Raw genomic sequence first — 20,393 nt, 5'->3', positions numbered from 1 at the left:
TGCTCTGTCCTGCATTCATCTGTAAGGACTTAGCAACTTACTCTAGCATAGAATTCCCTACACCCTTTCTCCTAAAAACAAACCAAAAAACCAAAACCAAACCAAAAAAAAAACCCACCACTTCTGCAAAAACACCTGCTGCTGTCTTTGTCCCGTTCAGAGGCATTTCCCCCAACCCCCAGCCAATCTGCTTGTTCCTTAATATATCTCTTTTGTGCTGAGAATTTGGTGTCTGGGTGTGTCCGTGCCAACTTGGAGGCCCCTTCAACCCTCAATCTAAAGAAATCACAGAACCACACAGCGTGACACAATTTTATTCCACTTCTCTTAGGTCCATTGTCCCTTTCAATGATATGATTCTAGGCTTTCTATCTTATGTATTCCTAGTCAAACTACCCTGCTATAATGGCCCTTAGCCCTCTGGCATCTCACCATACCACCTAGAAAGCGTTTGAACAATGCAAATGGCAGCGCTCAATCTCCAGAGATGCTGACTTCATTAATCTAAGCCAGAGCTGTGGTGACAGCATTGTTTAATTTCCTCAAGTCACTGCAGTGCTCTTCCTAGGGGGAAAAGAAAAAGAGCATTCACTTTTGCATACCGAGTAGACGAGGGTAATTTAAGAGTAAATTAATCTTCTCACTGAGGTGGCGTTTGTCCTTCACTGCCTTAAAAGAAGATGGATGGTGTATTTGTGGGTTTGGGAACCCGAACTACAGTGTGCACAGTCATCCTTTTGCTCACTAACAATTGCATAGCATCTGCCTACTTCTCTAGGAGCCAGGGAACAAGGAGGGAAGAGAAAGCAATGAGGAATAAGGAGGAAAGGAGAGGGTGCGGGATGTGAGTATTGTGGGGACAGGAGCTGGCACGTCCTGTATACTGGGGGCATAGCCAGTGTGTGTGTGTTTGTGTGTGTGTCTGTGCACGTGCCTATGTGTGTATTCGTGTGCAATTCACTATATTTAATTAAGGTTATCCGCATGAGCAGAGGTTGAGAATTTCTAAGGAGTTGGACTTCCCTTCCCCCCATGTGACCTTAACTGCCAATAGCTGTTCAAGAAGGGCTAAAAATATTATTTTTCATAGGCTCTTTGTGACCAACGAGATTTTCTTTGCTGTTTGCAATATGCATGCTTTGTGTTTTGAGAGTAGGGCACCTGGGTCTTAAAACATTTACCTTCAGGAGTTATAGTTGATTAAAGTGTTAACCTTCAGGGTAATGGGTTGGTTATAGCCGGTTAAAGCCACTGTTTCCTACAAGAAAAGAAAATGATGAATTATATTCCAAGTTCTGTGTGATCTTCAGGCCTAGAAAGGAGACCTAATCAGGTATCATTGACTGATCTGAAGATGAACAGAAGAAAAGAGTTGGAGACACAAAAATCAAGAGTTTTGATTAAGAAATACTTTGATGCCTATTACTAGATCTGTAAGTGGAGATGTCAAGAAGACAGTTGATCTAAGCTGGGAGGCCAGGGACGAAGACATGAGTTTGTGACCCATTAGCATATAAGGTGGTGCTAAGATGTTGGGAAAGGTCACATTAGAAAAGGACAGGAAGATGGAGATGAAGGGAACCTCTGAGTCTGAGACCCAGTCCAAATTGTCTTTGTGAGTCCTGCAACTGAAGAGGCAGAAGAGGCATCTCAGTGAGGAGGCTGAGAAAGAGCTGGAAAGGAAGGAGGAACGCCGGGGAAGTGCAGCATTGTGGAGTCTAGACTGTGGCATCGATAAGTGGGCAGAGGCTTGTAAGAAGGGAGGAAATGCTGGAATCAGGAAGTCTCGTTTTATTACGTGGTCCACTGGAAAACATAAAACTTGGTTTTTCTCACAGTTTTTTTTTTTTTTTTGTAACTAATTTTTGTTTCAGGTGTGATCCTTGCCAGAGTACAGTCTAGACATCGGTGCAGTCTAGGCTTGGGGTAGCGTTTGGTTAATTTCCTGTTCTAAATGGATAGAATGTCCTTTCCAAGACACAGGGCTATGTCTATTGCTGACTTGAACATTCTAACAGTGGAAAATATTTCTCTATCTTCCCTGACTTTATAGATTTTTTTCTATCTGGGATGTCTTTATTATTATTATTATTATTATTATTATTATTATTATTATTATTATTAATCTTGATAAATGAAGCCAGTTCAGGGGCTGGTGGGAAGGCTAGCAGGTTAAAGCACTTGCAGCCAATCCTGGCAACGTGAGTTCAATCCCTAGGATCCACATGGCAGAAGGAAGAGAGAAGCAACTCCTAGAGCTGTCCTTTGTTCTGGACAGTTGTATGTCGACCTGACACAAGCTGAAGTCATCTGAGAGAAAGGAACCTCAGTTAAAAAAAAAATAGGGTTTTAGGCCAGCCTGTAAGGCGTTTTCTCACCAGAGATTGATGGGGGCGTATTGTGTTAATCTGGTAAATCCCTGCCACCCAGCTTTGTCTGGGTCAGCCTGGGTGTGTCTCATCCTTAAGCTACAAAACCCAAAATTATGCGCTCCAATTAGCATTCCCTTTGTTCTAGTTCCAAACCCAATTTTGGGCTTGGGGAAGAACCAGCAGCTGTGCTAAGAAGCCAATTCTTCCACCTCCTAATCTCATGCCATGGTGTGTGTTCTCCCTTTGAGCATCTCCAATTAGTTTTTTTAGTGAGTGCGAGCCTACAGGTTGGACACCATCTGCTGTATTAATTGTGAACACTACTCAAATTGGTGCTCAATGCTTGCCACCTGACAAGATGCTCTGGATTTTTTAATGAAAGACAAACACACACAGCCTTATTTTTAATATGCTCTACGTAAATCAGTGGTTGGGCCACTCCCTAATTTTCATGTTACTAACTCCTCCCCTCTGATACTCATGAATGATTACTTACTAAAATCTATACTCCATCTTTGTTACCCCAGACCCAGTGGGGGAGGCACCGCTGGGGCTGCTCTTCCCCAACTCTTCCATGGCTGTATGCTTCCTGTCCCACAGCTCTCACTCTTCCATGGCTGTATGCTTCCTCTCCCGCAGCTCTCAAGCTTGATCAGCATGGCGATTCTAAATCCTTTTTCTTCCCTGGGTTCCCTTGCCCAGGAAATCTAAAGTCCCACCTCTGTCTCCCTGCCCAACCATTGACCACTGGCACCTTTATTTAACTATTAGAACCAACTGGGGGCAGGGACCCTGGGTGTCTTACATGCAGATGGCAAATTTCCGTATAATTTGGGGACCCAATTAACATAATATAAGCAATAAACCAAATCCACAACAGGGTAGGACTATTGTGGGTTGTGCATCCCTGGGCTGGTGGTCCTGGGTTCTATTAGAAAGCAGGCTGAGCAGGCCATAAAGAACAAGCCAGTAAGCAGCACCCCTCCATGGCCCGACCTCTACAACAGCTCCTGCTTCAAGGTTCCTGCCCCTTTGAGTTCCTGTCCTGACTCCCTTCAGTCATGAACAATGATATGAAAGTGTAAGCCAAATAAACCCTTTTCTCCCCAACTTGCTTTTTGGTCATGTTGTTTTGTCACAGAAATAGAAACTCTAAGAGATCCTCTGACTCCACGTGTCCCATAAGTACACATGCACACACATAAATGTCAAAAATAAAGGAGGGTACCTTCCTATCTGTCCAATGAGTCTTCCTCTAAGCTTTAGGGCACCTTGTAAGGCCTTATAGGAATTCTTCCTTTTCCCTTCTTTGAAGACTCCACGACTATTTCTTAAGCCCCCCTTTCTTCCTGATGAACTTTTCTCTATTTATCCTAGTTTGTTAGCTGACAATGTCATTAGTAGCCAGGATTCAACATGAATTTATAATGTTAGCACTGGGCAGGTGGAGGCAGGAGGATCAGGAGTCCATATACAGTGAGCTTAAGGCTTTTCCGGGCCTCAGAAGATTCGGTCTCCAATGATCTAACAACCAAAATAAAAAAGACCTAACTAACTTTGGTGAATTTTGTTTTCTCCTTCTGTTGTTCACAGCCATTGCTTTAGATCTTTTCTATTGCGATGCCACTATCCTTGCTTCTTGGCATCTTGGGTTCTGTTTTTTGATATGGGCTGCCTCTGATATACACACATTTCAAAGTGTTGCTTGATTTTCAACTATTCGTATAGATAAAATTGAAACCCAAAAGGAGCAAAGATGATCAGTAGGATTATACATCCAAACTTCAGAAAGTTATTTAAGGGATATTGTTAAGCAAAAACAAAACAAGTTAAAACAAATGAAAATAAAAACAAAAACAAATTAAAGCCAAGAAAAAGTTATGAAAAGATTTTATATTGGTAAAAACCAGTGCTATTTTCATATAGGATTATTAATGGTAGTTATCTTGGCTATTGTAGAGGTGTTTTGTTTTGGAGTGTGTGAATTATTCTAAATAAGCACATGTGCTATTTTTTGAGAAGAATAAAACATACTAAAAGAAATAGCAGCAATCCTTCTTCTCCCTCCAAAAATGTTCCTTAGGACAGGGGAGCATGCATTTCACATGGGGTAAACTAATCGGATTTGAAACTTGAGACAAGGCAAGAAATGGCATGAATGTGGTCAAGTAGTGGACGTTCTCTCTTCTCATTTATTTTATCTTACTTAAAAAAATTATTTATTTTATGTATGTGAGCACACTGTTGCTCTCTTCAGAGACCAGAAGAGGCCATCAGATTCCATTGCAGATGGTTGTAAGCCACCATGTGATTGTTGGGAATTGAACTCAGGACCTCTGGAAGAGCAGTCAGTGCTTTTAACCACTAAGCCATCTCTCCAGCCTTTTATCTTACTTTTTGTGACAGTCTTCTTGTGTAGCTAAGACTATCACAGAACTTCCTATGTAACCCAGGCTAGCCTTGAACTTAGGACTCTTAGCTGTTAAAGGAATTTATGAAGATTCTGTGATTCAGGAGAATAAATTTTAATAATGATAATAACAACGTTGGCAATAAGATTTTTTTTTGAGACAAGGTTTTATGCAACCTAGGTTGGCCTTGAACTTTCTGTATAACTGAGGACAACATTGACTCTTCCTGACTCTATCTCCCAAGCGTTAGGATTCTAAGAGTGCCTTGACACAAAGCACCAGGCAAAACTAGTAGTTATGCATGCATGTCTTTGGCTCTCTTAATGTGTTAGGCACTAGGCTAAAGGGTTCAGGTTTATAGTCATCCCTTGGTGTTCCTGGAAGATGGTTCTAGGCTATCCCTAGATGCCAATTCCTCATATAAAATGGAGGTGGGTACTATAGAACCTATGTCTATCTCAGGGGAATAATAAGAAAAAAGTATGTATATACTTAGTATAGATACAATTCTTTGTCAAATATTTCAGTTTGCAGTTATAGAATACACAGAAGTAGACCTACAGTTGCAGAGCCAATCATATTGTTTCATTTAATTCCCACACCAATCCATCTTGTATACATTTATTTACTAAAGGTATTGTTTGAACACTTACAATGTTCTACATATTAATGATTACAGCAATAAAATAGTTATTGTCTCTGATCCCACAGATTTATCCTCTAATAAGGGAAACAGATATTAAAAATAAATATTCAATATCATGTGATAAACAACATGGAAGTTAAAGAGACTAATAAGGAATCCCTCTTTAGGTAGACTGCACTGGGAAGGTCTTTTATAGAAGATGATGTATTTAAGTTGAGGTCTAAAGTACAGGAGGAACCCAACAGGCAGAAGAAGAGCTTTGGGGCAGATGTAAGTGACTATACTATGGAGAAATTTCTTCTCTGATAGAGGAGCTAAAAGGTCACAGAGGTCAAACAGAGAATGGGGAGAGTGAAACTAGCAGAGTCTGGGGATGTGGCAGACCATCCTGAGCCAGGAACTCTGGCTTTCACACTGGCTGTGATGAGGAGTCTGCAAGGGTACAGGCAGACAATAGGAAGAGTGGGACTATACTAAGGACATTGTGCTGGTTGTCTTTTAGACCATGGGTAATGCAGAGACAAGAGCAAAATTAGAAGAGATGTTTAGAGATAATTGGAGTACCTCAGGTTCCAGATGGGAGAAATGGAGATAGGATGATGGTCTACAAGTTGAAAAGAGAGAGATCTGTTTAATATATATTGGAGGTAGAGTCTGAAGTGTTTGGGGATAAACTGTAGTCATGGATGGCTTAGATTCCTGGTGTGAGCAATGGAAGCAATGCATCGCTATCCTCCTCTTATTGGCTGTGAGATTAAAGGTCCAAGAACATAGAAAATATCCCAGAGGGCCTGTCTAAGTAAATGATTTGTCAGGGCATGAGTGTGGTCCATCCAATGCCAGATACTACACATTTAACCAAAACACCGTGCTCTCTCTACAGCCAATCACATCCTGCTGCCTTCTAGAAGGAGAAGTGATTACTTGCGGAATCAATCTGTCCATCAGAACTCTGACTGTTTAGTTGTCAGAGAGAAAGCAGCATGTGGATGAGTTACCCAAAGCAGGATTTGTCCTGGATCTGACTGGAATGTAGTTTTGGGGTTATGTACTACAGATCTTGCTACCCCTGAAGAGTCTGACACTTGTAGGAAGGATCCAGGCTGAAGTGATAACCCTGGGCATCCGGATCCCATTGCCAGTTGGAAAGCACGCTTCTTTTCTGTTCTCTTCCAAGGGATCAGTAGATGTGTTCTCCCTGGATTTCTTTAAAGTCTTTCGCCAATTTGATGTCTTTAAGAGTATTCGGCCTAGGAGAAATGGGCTTATTTTATGAGGAGAGAAATGAGGTAGATTAATAGAGGTCAGAGCCATACCCTTCCCTCCATGGCTGCAGAGAGGACATGAAAGCCATGATGGTTAGATGGTAGGGCTAGCTATTGATGGCGTGAGGCAGGGCTACATTAAAAAATAAGTAGGTAATTTTATAACAGGTGACCTCAATACAAGGTAAGTTAAAATGTTCTCTATTTATTTATTTATGTATCTATTTAGTGTGTGTGAGTGTGTGTGTGTGTGTTTGTGTGTTTGCATGCTTCTGCCACAGGGAACAACTTGTGGGAGCTTGTTTTCTCCTACACTGTGGGTCCTGGGGATTGAACTCAGGTCATCAGGCTTGTTGAAAGCTGCCGTTTACCCACTGAGTCATCTCACCAGCCTCAAGATATCTTTTTATAGTTTGGTAATGTTCTAAGACTTTCTTTTTTCTAGTGGTATTTAGATATCTGTAAAATGGACCTTTTATTTTATTTGCAAGATAATAAGTTTGGGAGAGGAACAAAAATACAAGAAGATAGTGGCTGGCAAGATGGTTCAGTAGATAAGAGTGCCTACTGAGAAAGCATGAGGATTCGAGTTCAAATCCCCAGTCCCCATGTAAAAAGCTTTCCTAGCTCTGTAATGCCAACACTCCAGGGGCCCAAAGCAGGAGGACTTTTTAGCTTTCTGGACACAGGCTTAGCTTTGGGTTCAGTGAGAGGCACTGTTTTGTGGGAGTCAACGGAATGGTGGAACAGGGCACTGGATGGGATTATTCCTATTCACACACACATGAGCACAAACCACACACATACATTACACACATATATGCAGGCATACACAATACAAGAAAACAAAGCAGTCATGGATTTACCTCTCTGGAATGATTAACTATGGAGTAAATTGTCATGGAGTCATTTTTGATAGGTTTTGGGATTTTCATTTCCTGTAAACAAACAAACAAACAAACAAACAAAAGAATAATACTCATTTGGCTCACACAGAAACAAAGAGGTCTGTGCATGCAAGTATTTTGGGGAAAGGTAGTATGACAAGGAAAAAAACAAGAAGAGAGAAAGAAAGACAGGAAGAAAGAAAGAAAGAAAGAGAGAGAGAGAAAGAAAGAAAGAAAGAAAGAAAAGAAAGAAAGAAAGAAAGAAAGAAAGGAAGAAAGAGAGAAAGAAAGAAAGAAAGAAAGGAAGAAAGAGAGAAAGAAAGGAAGAAAGAGAGAAAGAAAGGAAGAAGCAAGGAAGGAAGAAGCGTCATGCCAAGAGGAGCCTAGGACCAAGCTCTACCAGTTCAAACCTGTGATGTTTTAGCAACATTCTCCAAGAAACAGAAAAACAACCTAGATAGAATATCAATGTCCCAGCAATGTAAAGGCCCAGCCAGAGAACAACCGAAGGGCAGAGTCGTGTGGAGGGATAAAAGCATTCTTGTCTTGCATCTGATTCCAGGCTTGCTCCTTTAAACATACATAAAAGCTTACATGCTAGATGGTTATTGCATCAGATCTTTTGTCTTAGTCTTTACTAGTTATAACTGGAGCCACCTACTTTGCCTGCTCCCATTTATCCCTGTTATTCTAATGGTCTAGTCACCATGGTGTAGTGGGGAACCAGAAGTATAGGAACTACCGGTTTTAAGAACCACCAACCAGAGAGCATGCGTTTAGGACCTGGGCCCCAAACACATATGTAACAGATGTATAGGACCCCGAACAGCAGGAGCATTGGCTGGCTCTGTTGCCTGCCTTTGGATCCCTTTCCCCTAACTGGGCTGCCTTGTCTGGCCACAACAGGAAAAGATGTGCCTAGTCCTACTGCAACCTGATATGCCAAGGTGGGTCGATATCCATGGGAGGACCCCCTTTTCTGACAGAAGGGGAGGAGAATCCGGGGCGTGAGGGGGTGGGGCTAGGGGGAGAGGAGGAAGGGGAAGCTGTGACTGGGATGTAAAAGAAATGAAATGAATGCAAATAAGTAAATTAATGAACAAAAGGAAAGAAAACCCAAAGTGAATGGTTCTCTGATGCACAAAGCAGTAGTAACAACAGAAACCCTCAGGTCCTAGGTGGATCTCTACATACATTTAGATACTTAGCTGCCGTATGGGCTGATGATCCCTGCTTTGGGTTGTTGGTGAGCATGCTCCCAGCAGGAGTTGGGAACAGTAAATGGGCAAAAAGCGTGACTGCCCCTCACAGTCTTCTCCTTTAGGAGTTTACCCCACAAAGCCTGCGTCAGCTGGGGAGAGAGGTGTTTGCTTGGGGAATCCAAGCCTTTTAGCTGGGCCGTTGCTTCACTTCCATTATTTCAAGACTGCCAGGAGAGGCCCTTTGTCCTGTGAAGGCTCTATGTCCCAGTGTGGGGGAATGCCAGGGCCAGGAAGTGGGAGTGGGTGAGTTGGTGAGCAGGGGGAGGGTGGGAGGGTGTTTTTCGGAGGGGAAACCAAGAAAGGGAATAACACTTGAAATGTAAATAAAGAAAATATCCAATAAGGAAAAAAAAAAAAGAATGCCAAGTTCTTTAGGCTTTTTTTTTTTTTCTTTTAGAAGACTTGAGAATTGGCTCCCCAGTCTATCTACTTATTTTAGAAAAGTGCCCCCACAATGGTCTCATTCATGGGTAGTGGGGACCCTGGCGCGTGACCAAGGCCATCCTACTATGTGAGAGTTCTCTTCCATAGCTGTAGCTCGTTCCCTTTATTGTTTAAGGCTTGTGATACTTGGCCTCCTTCTCTCTTGAGACACTACTCTAAGTTCTCATGAACTCTACTTCCTGGATGACACCCCCTCCCAGCTTATGATCTCCTTTGATCTAGTCAAATGTGGCAAGGGAAAAGGAGAGTCTCTAACTTGTATTTTCAAGCAGGTTATAGTAACCCTGAAGCACAAAGACTGCCTGATGGGTTAAGCAGACAGAGAACACTGGGAAGCGAGCGAGGGGAAGCATTATCTTAAAGGCCATCAGGGCAGACACTGGGTGTCAGCTCTGCGGTTGCCTTCTCCAATAGAGAAGGCTGACGATTGTGGTGATGTGCTTGGGGGGGGGATCACGGTAACAACAGCAACAGTGGAGAACAGAGCTGAGAGGACTTACCTGCATTGGACGAGTGACTTGTGCATACACAGTGTTCCCTGGAGAGCCTGGGCCATCTGTGCTCTGGGAGGACTCTGTATGGTTAACACACACAAAAGGTACAGCTGTCAGTGGTAGGACTCTGGGGTGAGTCTGCACAGGATCTTGTGTCTTGCTGGCCTCTAGAACACCCCCTGCAAAGCAGTTGTTTCAAGACTGACCCCCCTTTAAGGACTCTCTCTCCACCTCCCAATCTTTTGAGTTCAGTGCTAAACAAGAACTATCGTATGGTCTATTTCTAACCTCACTTCTTGGGTGAGGGTGTGGGTGGTATTCTTATGATTCAGAGTCTCAGTGATTCCCTCATGTCAACACACTTGAAGGACTAAATACCACAGTCTGCGAGATCTCTGGAGACAGTTTTCACAGCCCCGTCTGACAGATTTGACAATTTTAGAGATGAGGAATTTCGGGCTCAAGGGTGCTTAGTGGACTTGTACAGAGTCGCTTAGGAAGAGAGGGACAGGAGTGAGAATGCAGGTCTTCTGATCCCTGACCTCATGCCCTCTCTTCAACAATGGTATCTTGAAACTATCACCCATGAGACGAGACTCAGAAAACGAGCCTGCATCTACATCTCTTTCTCACACATCTATCCAATGTCTCAACTTTGGTTGAGTCTCAGTGGCGGAGTCACAGAGCCTAGTTTTGAGTGTTTTATGCTCCAAGTGACAGTGCATGTGTGGTTCATGGACCCTTTTCGCCGGGACTTGTGTTCTCCATCAGAAAGGAAGTTAGTGATCTTGACCTTGCTCTAGAAGAGTGTGATGCCCCTCACATACTTGGGAGGAATGCTGTAGGTCTCGTGGTTACCAGCTAGTCTTTCTGACACCACAGGGTCCAGATGAATAGTAATGCTCACTCTTTATCCCTCTGGCCAGCCCCTCTTCTCTTTCATTTACCTCTTCCTGTCTGCTTTACGTTTTGTAGTTAGAGGCTGCATGCTCACCTGGATGTTGGCTAGTCAAAGGAAGAGAACCTGGGAAATGAAAGCAGGAAGGTGGAACACGTGAGTTCGGTGAGAGAATATTTCCTCCATCCTTCTCCACCAGGCATCTTTCCAAAGGATGCAGGCAACGGAACCCAAATGAAGGGCAAGTGAGCAAGTGGATCCCGAGGCCGGGTACTGCTCTTCTCAGTAGGACACCTCCCTTATGTATTAACAGAAACCTGGTCACATGCTGGGCATCATCCCAGTGGACTAATTCAGCCAGAAGTTGTGTCCATCCTCCCTTGACCCCTGGCAACCAGAGGCCCCAGACTCTAAACAGCTGCAATCTTACAGCAGATAGAAGAAAGCAGAAGGGAAACTTACCTCTTCTCTTCCAAACATGTATGCTCCAGCACACAAAGATGAGTATGACAGCACTGATTATTGAAATTGTAGTCATAAACCATACTGCATTCCAGGGTGGATTAGTTAGAACCCCTGAAAAGAAGAATTAAATAAAAAGGAAGTGGAACTTCCTAGGATACATAAAATGAGGGATCCTTTGAGTTTGTCTCAGAGGATTTCTTCAGTCCTTCTGGGCTGTCTATAGAGGCTGAGTATGGCCATTTCTACTCGCAGTCTGGGGATCTGTCAGGCTTTCTGAGATGCAGGAGAGGTATGGCCTGGCTGAGGTAGGAGAGAGCCATTTTGACTCCTGAGGTCTTGCTCTTGCACGAGGACTTGGGGAGGGAAAGAAGATTAATAGAGGCAGAGAGTTCTAGAGCCTCCCTGTTCGTTCCTCTCAGCAGCAGTCTGGCTGCTCCAACTGCCACTGTTCAGGCAGTCTTGTGAATCCACACTATAATACTACCCAGCTGCTTGAGGGTCCCAGGAAGACCCAAGGCAGATGTTACCTTGTGGGGCATTGGGCTATGCACAGGCAGGCTGGTCTCCAGTCGAGCTGAGGTCTGAACCCCGGAAGGGTGATAATTCACCTACATGACACGGTAGGCGTTCCCTCATGCTCCTGGAACTCTGGCTCCTGCCAAAGTTACCACCCCCCCCACAGCCCCCACAAGAGAAGCATGGCTAGAAGTCACGTTGGCAATGTCCCAAGCTTCTGACCTTCAGGCTAAACTCCTCCCCAGTTACCTAGCAACAGTAAAGACCATAAGAGAGGCTGCTTGGCCCCACCTAGATCTCTTACTCCTCACTCTCACCCTCTCACTCCTCTCTTTGTCTTCTCTTTGTCACCTCTCTCATTCCTCTCTTATTCCTTTGTTCTCTTACCTCTCACTTCTCTCACTCCTCTCTCCTCTTTGTCCTCTCTTCTCTCCTCTCTTCTCTCCCTCTTACTCTTACTCTCTTTCTCTCTAGATTTTGCTCTCTCTCTCTCTTTCTCTCTCTCTCTCTCTCTCCCTTCTCTCTTTCTCCCTGCCTTTCTAAAATAAAGCTCTAAAACCATAGAGAGTCTCTTCTCATCAAGATCCGCTCACTCTCACCGGTGTGGGAACCTCTCTTCCCTCATCCCTCTCTCCCATAACCCCAGGGCTTTAGGGAGTAGCCCCAGGGCTCCCAGGTTGGGCTGCCCCTTGTTCACCCCCTGTCGAGTGGGTCAGAGGCTTGGATGCCCACCTGGGGCTGAGTGGAAAGCATCTGGCAGCCCTCCCACATCTGCCTGTCCAGAGCATAGGTGGAACTCTGGCAGGATGTGGTTCTTTCCTCCCTCTCTTCCCCAGGGCCCCCCGTTTTTAGTTCCCACATTACCTTTGCAGAGACTCTGGGTCGAAACAGAGACTGACAAATTGCTGACAGCATTCTTGGCTCTGCAGACGTAAGTCTGGTCACCAGAATTCCTCGGGTCCCAAAAGATAGTGACATTTGGTCCTCCTAAAGAGATGTTTCCTGTGGCTTGCCACTCAACTGAGACAGTTTGACTTTGATTCTTCAAAACACAGGCCAGGTGTATCTGGCAGGTCCCATTCTCTAGCAGGAGAGTATAGTTGGTAGTTTCTAAGTTACCCAGTCGTTCTACATAAAAAGAAAAGACCTCAGTTAAGGACACATGGCTTTGCCGATCAACCTGTGAAAAAACATCCCTCACCATGCCGTCTTTCCGTTTGATGGGTTTATGTGTGTATATGGTAGTATGTGTGCATGAGGGTATAGGCACATGCTCACATGCATGTGAGGTCAGAGGTTGGTGCAGGGTGTCTTCCTCTATTACTCCTTACCTTATTCTTTGGGACAGGGTCTCTCACTGAACTTACCCATTGGTCAACAAGCTCCAGAGGGGGTTTCTGTCTCTTCTTCCCCACAGCTAGGATCACAGATGCTTGTCACCATTCGCAGATTTTTACATGAATCTGGAGAATTGATGTTCAGCCTTCTTGCAGGATGCTCTTTGAATGCAGACTTTGCTACCTGTTCTGAGTGGCTCTTCTCCCAGATATCTGCATGGTTTATTCTCTTAACACCAATAGAGCTTACCTCACATGTTATGTTTTCAATAGAGGCCTGTGCTGATCGCTTTCTCTATAAAACAATTCCTTGGGCTTGGTGTACATTCAGTGATAGAGCACTTGTGCAGCTTGCTCAGGGCCTAGTTTTGTTCTGTAGCACCAAGTTTCCTGCCCTGTCCCTTGTCACCCTGTTGCTCCATGCCTCTTCCTTAGCACTCACGGCATATTGTAAGTTTATTTATTTATTTATTTATTTATTTATTTATTTATTTATTTATTTATTTGAGACAGTGTCTCTATGCAAAACCCCAGCTCTCCCAGGACTCACTATGTAGATTATATCTGGTCTTGAACTTACAGAAATCCACCTGCCTCTGTTTTCAAAGTGCTGAGATTAAAGCTGTGAACCTTCATGACCAGCTAACATATAGTTAATTTAACCATTTACCTCTCTCTCTCTCTCTCTCTCTGGTATGGTATAATGTGTGTGTGTGTGTGTGTGTGTGTGTGTGTGTGTGTGTGTGTGTGTGTGTGTGTGTGCCTGCACGCGCACGTGCACGTGTGCATAAGTGCCATGGTATGCGTATGGAAGCAGAGGACAACTTGTGGAAGTCAGTTCTCTCCTTCCACCTGGGCCCTGGAAATCAAATTCAGCTCATCAGGCATGGTACCACGCACCTTTACCTACTGGGCCATCTCACTGCCCTTAGGTAGCCAATCTAATGCTTGGGTCTACTGTAAAATAGTCCATGGCATTGCTGAGCATCTCTGGTAGCTACATTTTTCATGGTTTAGATTAAGACAGTATCTCATTATTGTTTCTATACTTTTAAGTTGAAAACACTTTCATTCTTTAATATTAGGGAGGTAGACCAATGTATTTGAGACAGTCTGTCAATGTAGCCAAAGCTGGCCTCACACTCTTGATCCTCCTGCCTCAACTTCCCAAATATTAGGCTTATTATAGATGTGTACCATCCCTCCAGTTAGAAAGACAGTTTTTTTGATTAAGGCTCAACATAAAACATCTGGAGAAAATACCATTAGAAATTAAGTAACCTTGATAGAAAAGGTTTTATATTAAGTTTTCTATTAGTTTTTTTCTGTTAATTGGCTCACCTGTGCAGAGTACTTTCTAAGGCAACACCTCTGATAAGTCAGCTGGATGTCTGTGTAAAGTGAGATAGGTCAGTTACATGGGAGGTGCTACCATTTACCATCTCTGAGACCATGACTAAGGATATTCTCTGAGCATCGGATTCTGCATACCCACCTCGCAAGAGCAGAGTGTGTGACAGATACCTAATTGTGCATGTTAATGGTGTTATATTAAGCATTTTGCTTGCACTAACTGTACATTTCTTGTTGAAAGGGAAAGTGAGGTGATTGGTGTAGAGAGAGCCACAAGATTTAGTTTTTAACTCAGCTCTGTTGCTATTTAGCTGTGCAATGTTATGAAAATGCTTTACTTCTGGACTTCATTAATGATGCCAAATGCTATCATCTTTAGCACTAGGCTACTGTGCACTCTCGTAGGCACACACAGTTTTTTTTTTTTTAAAGTTTGTACATGATTAAATGACGTATTTGGACTCACCAAAGACCCTCAGAATATATTTGAAGGTGATCACTTCAGAGTCCTTTGTGGTTATCTGCGCAGTGTATGATCCTGTGTCTGCCATGGTAAGGTTGCTGATTTGCAGGGAGTAGGACTGGGTGATGTTCAGTCTCTTCTTTACATCAGTGTTCATGATTTGTGGACTTTCAGGATTACTTAGGTTGATAACGAGGGCAGTGACTTGTGACGCTTCCCATTCATAATTCCAGATGATGATATTGGCTATCTTCCCTGCAGGAAGCTTTAGAGGAAGAACTGCAGACTCTCCTAGAACGCCATTCATTAGCTGGGGGTCTGAGCTGCTCTGTGAAACTTCACTCCCTGTAAACACAGAAGGAGAGGGCTAAAGAGCTGTTTCTGATAACCCCCTTCTGTTCCTAGTTCCTTTCTCTTAATTCTGCCAGTCTGTTTAAGCTCTTTGGAAGAAGGCCAGAGATGTGATGAAGGAAGAAGTGGGGAGGAGTGTTCGGAAATGTTGCAGTAGACAATTACACTCCTAGTGGCTCTACCTCAAGCAAAGTATCTGGCAGACTTGGCTAATGGGCAGTTGATCTAGTTAGATGATCCTAACTTATGGTCTCCTTCTTCCCTGGCTGGTCATACTTTTGTGACCTCAGCCTTTGAAATCTTTTGGCAACAATCTGTGAGGGATAATGAACTATATTGACCCCTTTGGCACAAACTCCAACAATTGCAAGGCTTTGCTGATGGTAGTACTGTCACAGCTAGTCATTTACAATGAACTTAATGTCTGTCTATGTGCCATGCACCATGATTATGCAGCACAGAGAGCCAGTAACAGGGGTTTACTGCATATGCAGTTCTTCGCATGCGTTATTTCATTTGATGGGGATAACAGTCTGTGAGACAGATCAAAACAATATCAGTTTATGGATGAAGAGACTGAGATACAGAGAGATTAACCAACTTTCCTTGGTTGTACATTTTAAAACTAGCAGAGCCAGGATTCAAACTCAGGCTTTAAAAAGAAGTGTGTATAGGTGTTTTGCTTGCATGGATGTCATTGTACGACATGCTTGCTTGGTACCTCCATAGGCCAGAAAAGGGAGCTGGATTCCCTGGAACTGGAGTTAGAGTAAGACAGATGTGAGTTGCTGTGTTGGTGCTGGAATCAAACCTAAGTCCTGTGAGAGAGCAACCCAGGCTCTTAGCTGTTGAGGAATCTCTCCAGCCCCATTGTTACAACTCTTTTTTTATTTATTTTTATTTTTTATTTTTTATTTTGGAAAAGAGACCGCTTAGGTTTAGTGTTACCATAGCAGCCTTTGATTTATTTATTTATTTATTTATTTTTATAGCAGCCTTTTATAAGTGTACTAACAACTTTAGCCTAATCCCAGTAAAGCCTGATAACAATCATAAGAATTCATTAGGAAGTTTACTGGGGGTACCATCATTGTTACAACTCTTAAAGAGGACGCTCCTTTAACGTCAACGCTAAGCTCTTAGCACACATTACTCTGCTATCTAGGGCTCTGTTTGCTTGTTTAACTGACCACCCTGTGGTCATTCTTGTATACCCAGCACTTACCACTTAGTACTCTGCAGTGTTTCACACATGTTATGATCTGTGGAGATGTTTGACTATCAGTGAGCCATGATTGTGACTTCAGCTTTCTTGGAGTCTCTTGTTTTCCAAGGAAGAGTTGCAGCTGTGTGTGTGGTTATGGGGTGGCCCAGAGCTGGTGTCTCAGGCCTCCTGACACTCACTCAGCTCCTTCATGAGCCTGCACTTCTGCTCTCTTTCCTGAATTGCCATATGGCTACCAGGCACGTCAGTGTTGCCGTCAAACATCCCCTTTTCCCATCAGCCATTTGACACGTGGCTATTTGCCATTTTGCCCCCTCTTTCCTCTCAAAGTCATGTGAGTAAAATATAACTAGCAAAATCTTGAGTCCAAAAGGTGCCCCAAGTAGTTTTCCATTTACTTAAAATTAAAATCAAGCAAGACAAATCTGTACTGTCAGAAATCAGGAGGAAGGTTACCTTTGGGAAGGAAGAAGGGGCAGTGAGTAAGAGACGCTCTAAGGGGAATTTAAGGTGCTGAGAAGAGTGTTCTTTGCTTTCATCTTTCTGTGTGAATACACAGAATTCATTGAGCTAATAACTCAGAATTTATGGCTTCTCTTTGCATTTAATAAAAATAACAGCAAAATCAAACCTAAAAAATCATTATATTGACCTATAAAGGACAAAGATGATTTGGCCAGCTCCCTCTTCCAGCACAACTCCTGTGACTGACTTCCTATTCAGTTTGCTCCAACTCAGGGGTTTCTTGAGCTGTCTCTGCATTAATACATCCCTGGCATGTACTTCTTCCAGGCAATCATGTGACCAACACCTTTGCCTCCATAATGCCTTCAATGCAAATGTTTCTTTCAACGATGTCTTCTGAGACCACGCTTTCCTCACTACCAACCCTCCTACCCATTCTTGTGACCCACTCTCAGTTGGATTTATTTTCCTCTATGTCAATCACTATACTTTAAGAATGTGTGAGGGCTTGTTGTTGTTTTGTTCTGCTTTTGCTTTTTGTTTTGTCCTCTTTACTAGAAGTGTAAGCATCACATAGGGAAGGGACATCCTGGAACATCTTTGAGAAGTGCCTGGCACAAGATGAGCCTCAGATTATTTCATGGTGAGTGATTAGGCACATCCCTAGTCCCCCTCTCAGAAAGTCTCTATCCAGTATGTTAAAGTTCACCTTCTCTGAATAAAGACACTGGGCGTATTTTCTCAGTGGCCACAGGACTCACCAGGAATGCTTGCAACACCGGCTAGCATATTCCTTCCAATTCTCTTAATTTTATAGATCAAAATTATTATTGTGTGTATGGTTGTGGTCTTGAGACAAGGTCTTATATGTAGCCCAGGCTAGCCTCACATTGGCAATCTTCTGCATTAGACTCTTTATGTATTACTAGGCTTAAATTATTAGCTTATTCAAAAAGTTTAAATGTATCTTATTATTTACTTAGCTCTGTGCTAATTGAATGGGTGAAAACCTGCTTCTGGTGTGGCTCTGGGGAACACATACGTTGTATGTATGAACAGGATAGTTCTGACTTGCTGGTTCCCTATCTGATGGAGAAGCCTGACAGGTGAATGAGTAGCTATGGTGTGGTGGGTGGGGCACTGGCTTGGGATTAGGTCTGCCTCTGCATTTTCCTAGGACCACTATTGTACTGCCTATGTTTTGTGCTCTTCTCCTTGACTATCATTCTGACAGCATCTCCTCCTTTTCTTGCTAAACGAGAGCAGGCAGGATGCTTTTCCCATGTACTATTATGGCTCAGCACAGTTTCAAGTCAATAGATAATGAGTGGATGGAGGGATGTATGTGTTCTATGGAGGCATCTATAGTGAATGATGGGCCAGGGACAGTTATCCATGAGCAAGCCGCAAGATGCAATGTTATAGGAAGAGTCTGCATAGCAACAGGGACTTTCCCATTGCTCAGTGATTGGTAAATTTCCTAGATGATCCTGCTTCCTTTGCATTGCTGTCACTTCTGTCTGAAAAGCTCCTCCCCTTCATTTTCACATGGTAAGCTGTTACTTATCTTTGAAGGACCATTGAAATACTGATTTGCCTTTGCTTGTATTTGTGGAAATTTTCACTGGTGCAGGGGAAGGAGAAGGGAGCCTGTGTTAGGACAGAGAGGTACATGGACATAAAGAACATAAGGGAGTAGCAATTCTCTGCAGGTATAAAACAAAGTAATGACAAAACCAGATTTGAACCAACATGCTGATGGTGCATGAATATCAGAAGTTACTGCGCATGCTCAGGAAACCACCAGGTGATATATGGCTTGGCCCAGAGGAAACACGGAAATTTTTTCCTGGTTTGGGTACTGATGCTTTTAATCACACTGGGCCAACACCTTTGGCTTGGATACCGATGTTCTGGGACATCAAATTGCTCTGCTGGCAGTAAATGTGGAAGAGTAGAGCCAGCATAGAAGAGTAGGAGTTGGAAAGATGCTTTATGGTGGCTCTGGCTGTGGCAGGGTACTTGGTGTTGGGAAGGGGTATGTCCCATTTGGGACTCTATGGACCACTTGGACTATGGAGAAGGTGCTGATATTCTCTGGTGATATCAAATCAGGGAATATTGTACTTATACTTTTTATTTTCCACTCAATGGACGACATGTCTCTGAAAACATGAGTTCTGGTTTAGCTTTTTATTTCTGTAGAAGCTGCTTCAGGCTTCTCCATCAGATAGAGAATCAGCAAATCAGAACTATCCTGTTTATACATACAACGCATGTGTTCCCCAGATCCACACCAGAAGCAGGCATATGAAGGTGGACCGAGAATATGGCATGAGAGCTATGTTTTCTAGGTTTTTACCCATTCAATTAGCACAGAACTAAGTAAATTATAGGATAAAGTTAAACTTTTTGAATAAACCAATAATCCAAGCCTAGTAATACATAAAGAGTCTAATGCAGAAGATTGCCAATGTGAGGCTAGCCTGGGCTACATATAAGACCTTGTCTCAAAACCACAACCATACACACACTAATAATGAAAGCTATGCAGACTGAGATCAGAATGTAGAAAATCTTAAAGGGTCACTTGAGCAGTGTGGATTGACTTTGTAAGATATAAATGGCAAATGTACAGTACTGTGGAAAAGTAGAGAAGTATATGGAAACAGTGTTCTAGGAAGGATAAGGCATAGGTAGGCATAGGTTGGCTCTAAAAAAGAATGACAAGTCAGAAGAAACCAAAACCGGGATGTTTCTAACTTAGATGGCTGGCTTGTGTATGTTCATAGCCAAAGGGGACACAGTGGACTGTTTAACTTCCCAGACAATTAGTTCAGAAAGAAAGTGGGGGCTGATTTATCAAGCGATTTGACAGAGAAAGGAAGAGAAACCCAGAGAAGATCTTTTAGGGGGAGGTGGGATGGAGGAGAGGAGGTCATTAGGATGGCAAGGGATCTTAGTAAATTTACAGAAAGGGGGAGCAGTGCACGGAGAAGGGCTTTAAAGGTATGGTGGGAAAGGAATGTTAAAAACATAGAGCTGTTTCTGAGGAGGAAGCCAGAGTAGGGTTCAGGAGCACAAGTGAGGTCAGTTTTGAGTGGAGGTGGGTCTTTTCTGCTAGAGAGTTATAGGTGAAGGGAGAGATCTAGACACCTCATATGGCTTGATCTCAAAGTTACAAGATGAATTGGTCTGACAGGTCCGGAAGGAAGATATTCTTGGCTCTTCTCACAACTATTGAAAAACACGTATATCTGAAGGCCTTAGGAACTGAGACACTTCTCAGTAGCAAAATTAGAGTTAGGAAATAGCAATGAACATACATTTATGGTCTCAGGTTCTTAAGAGCATCAGAAATATGTAGTTTTCAATAGTCATGACCCATAGGTTCAGAACTTCTGCTAAACTGAGTGTTTGTGGGAAAATTCTTAACAAAGCGCCAACAAACAGAACCAAACTGCATACTATGAGGTTATACATCATGATTAAGTAAAACTTATCTCAGAAATGTCAGAGTAGTTAAACATGAAAAACAA

At 43.1% G+C, this 20,393-nt stretch overlaps 1 protein-coding gene across 8 annotated transcripts in view; it reads right to left on the bottom strand.

The window, feature by feature from the left end:
- Positions 1–298: 298 nt before the first annotated feature.
- Slamf6 (SLAM family member 6) overlaps positions 299–20,393 on the bottom strand; it is a 31,501-nt gene continuing 11,406 nt past the window's right edge. For 3 of the 8 annotated variants that reach the window (XM_006496884.4, XM_011238824.1, XM_006496886.4), the window contains 7 exons: positions 14,817–15,158; positions 12,525–12,788; positions 11,142–11,255; positions 10,776–10,805; positions 9,788–9,861; positions 7,561–7,632; positions 5,347–6,693 (listed from right to left, as the gene is read on the bottom strand). In XM_006496884.4, the coding sequence (XP_006496947.1) occupies positions 6,610–6,693; positions 7,561–7,632; positions 9,788–9,861; positions 10,776–10,805; positions 11,142–11,255; positions 12,525–12,788; positions 14,817–15,158 (980 nt within the window). In that variant the 3' untranslated portion in view covers positions 5,347–6,609. Of the gene's footprint in view, positions 565–1,180; positions 1,259–5,346; positions 6,694–7,560; positions 7,633–9,787; positions 9,862–10,775; positions 10,806–11,141; positions 11,256–12,524; positions 12,789–13,027; positions 13,456–14,816; positions 15,159–20,393 lie in introns of those variants that run through there. The other 5 variants (NM_001347186.1, XR_373611.4, NM_001347187.1 and 2 more) reach the window with 5 other exon arrangements.

This window comes from Mus musculus, chromosome 1 (assembly GCF_000001635.26).
Source record: "Mus musculus strain C57BL/6J chromosome 1, GRCm38.p6 C57BL/6J".
NCBI classification, from domain to species: Eukaryota; Metazoa; Chordata; class Mammalia; order Rodentia; family Muridae; genus Mus; species Mus musculus.
This window is presented reverse-complemented; position numbering and strand designations above follow the sequence as displayed.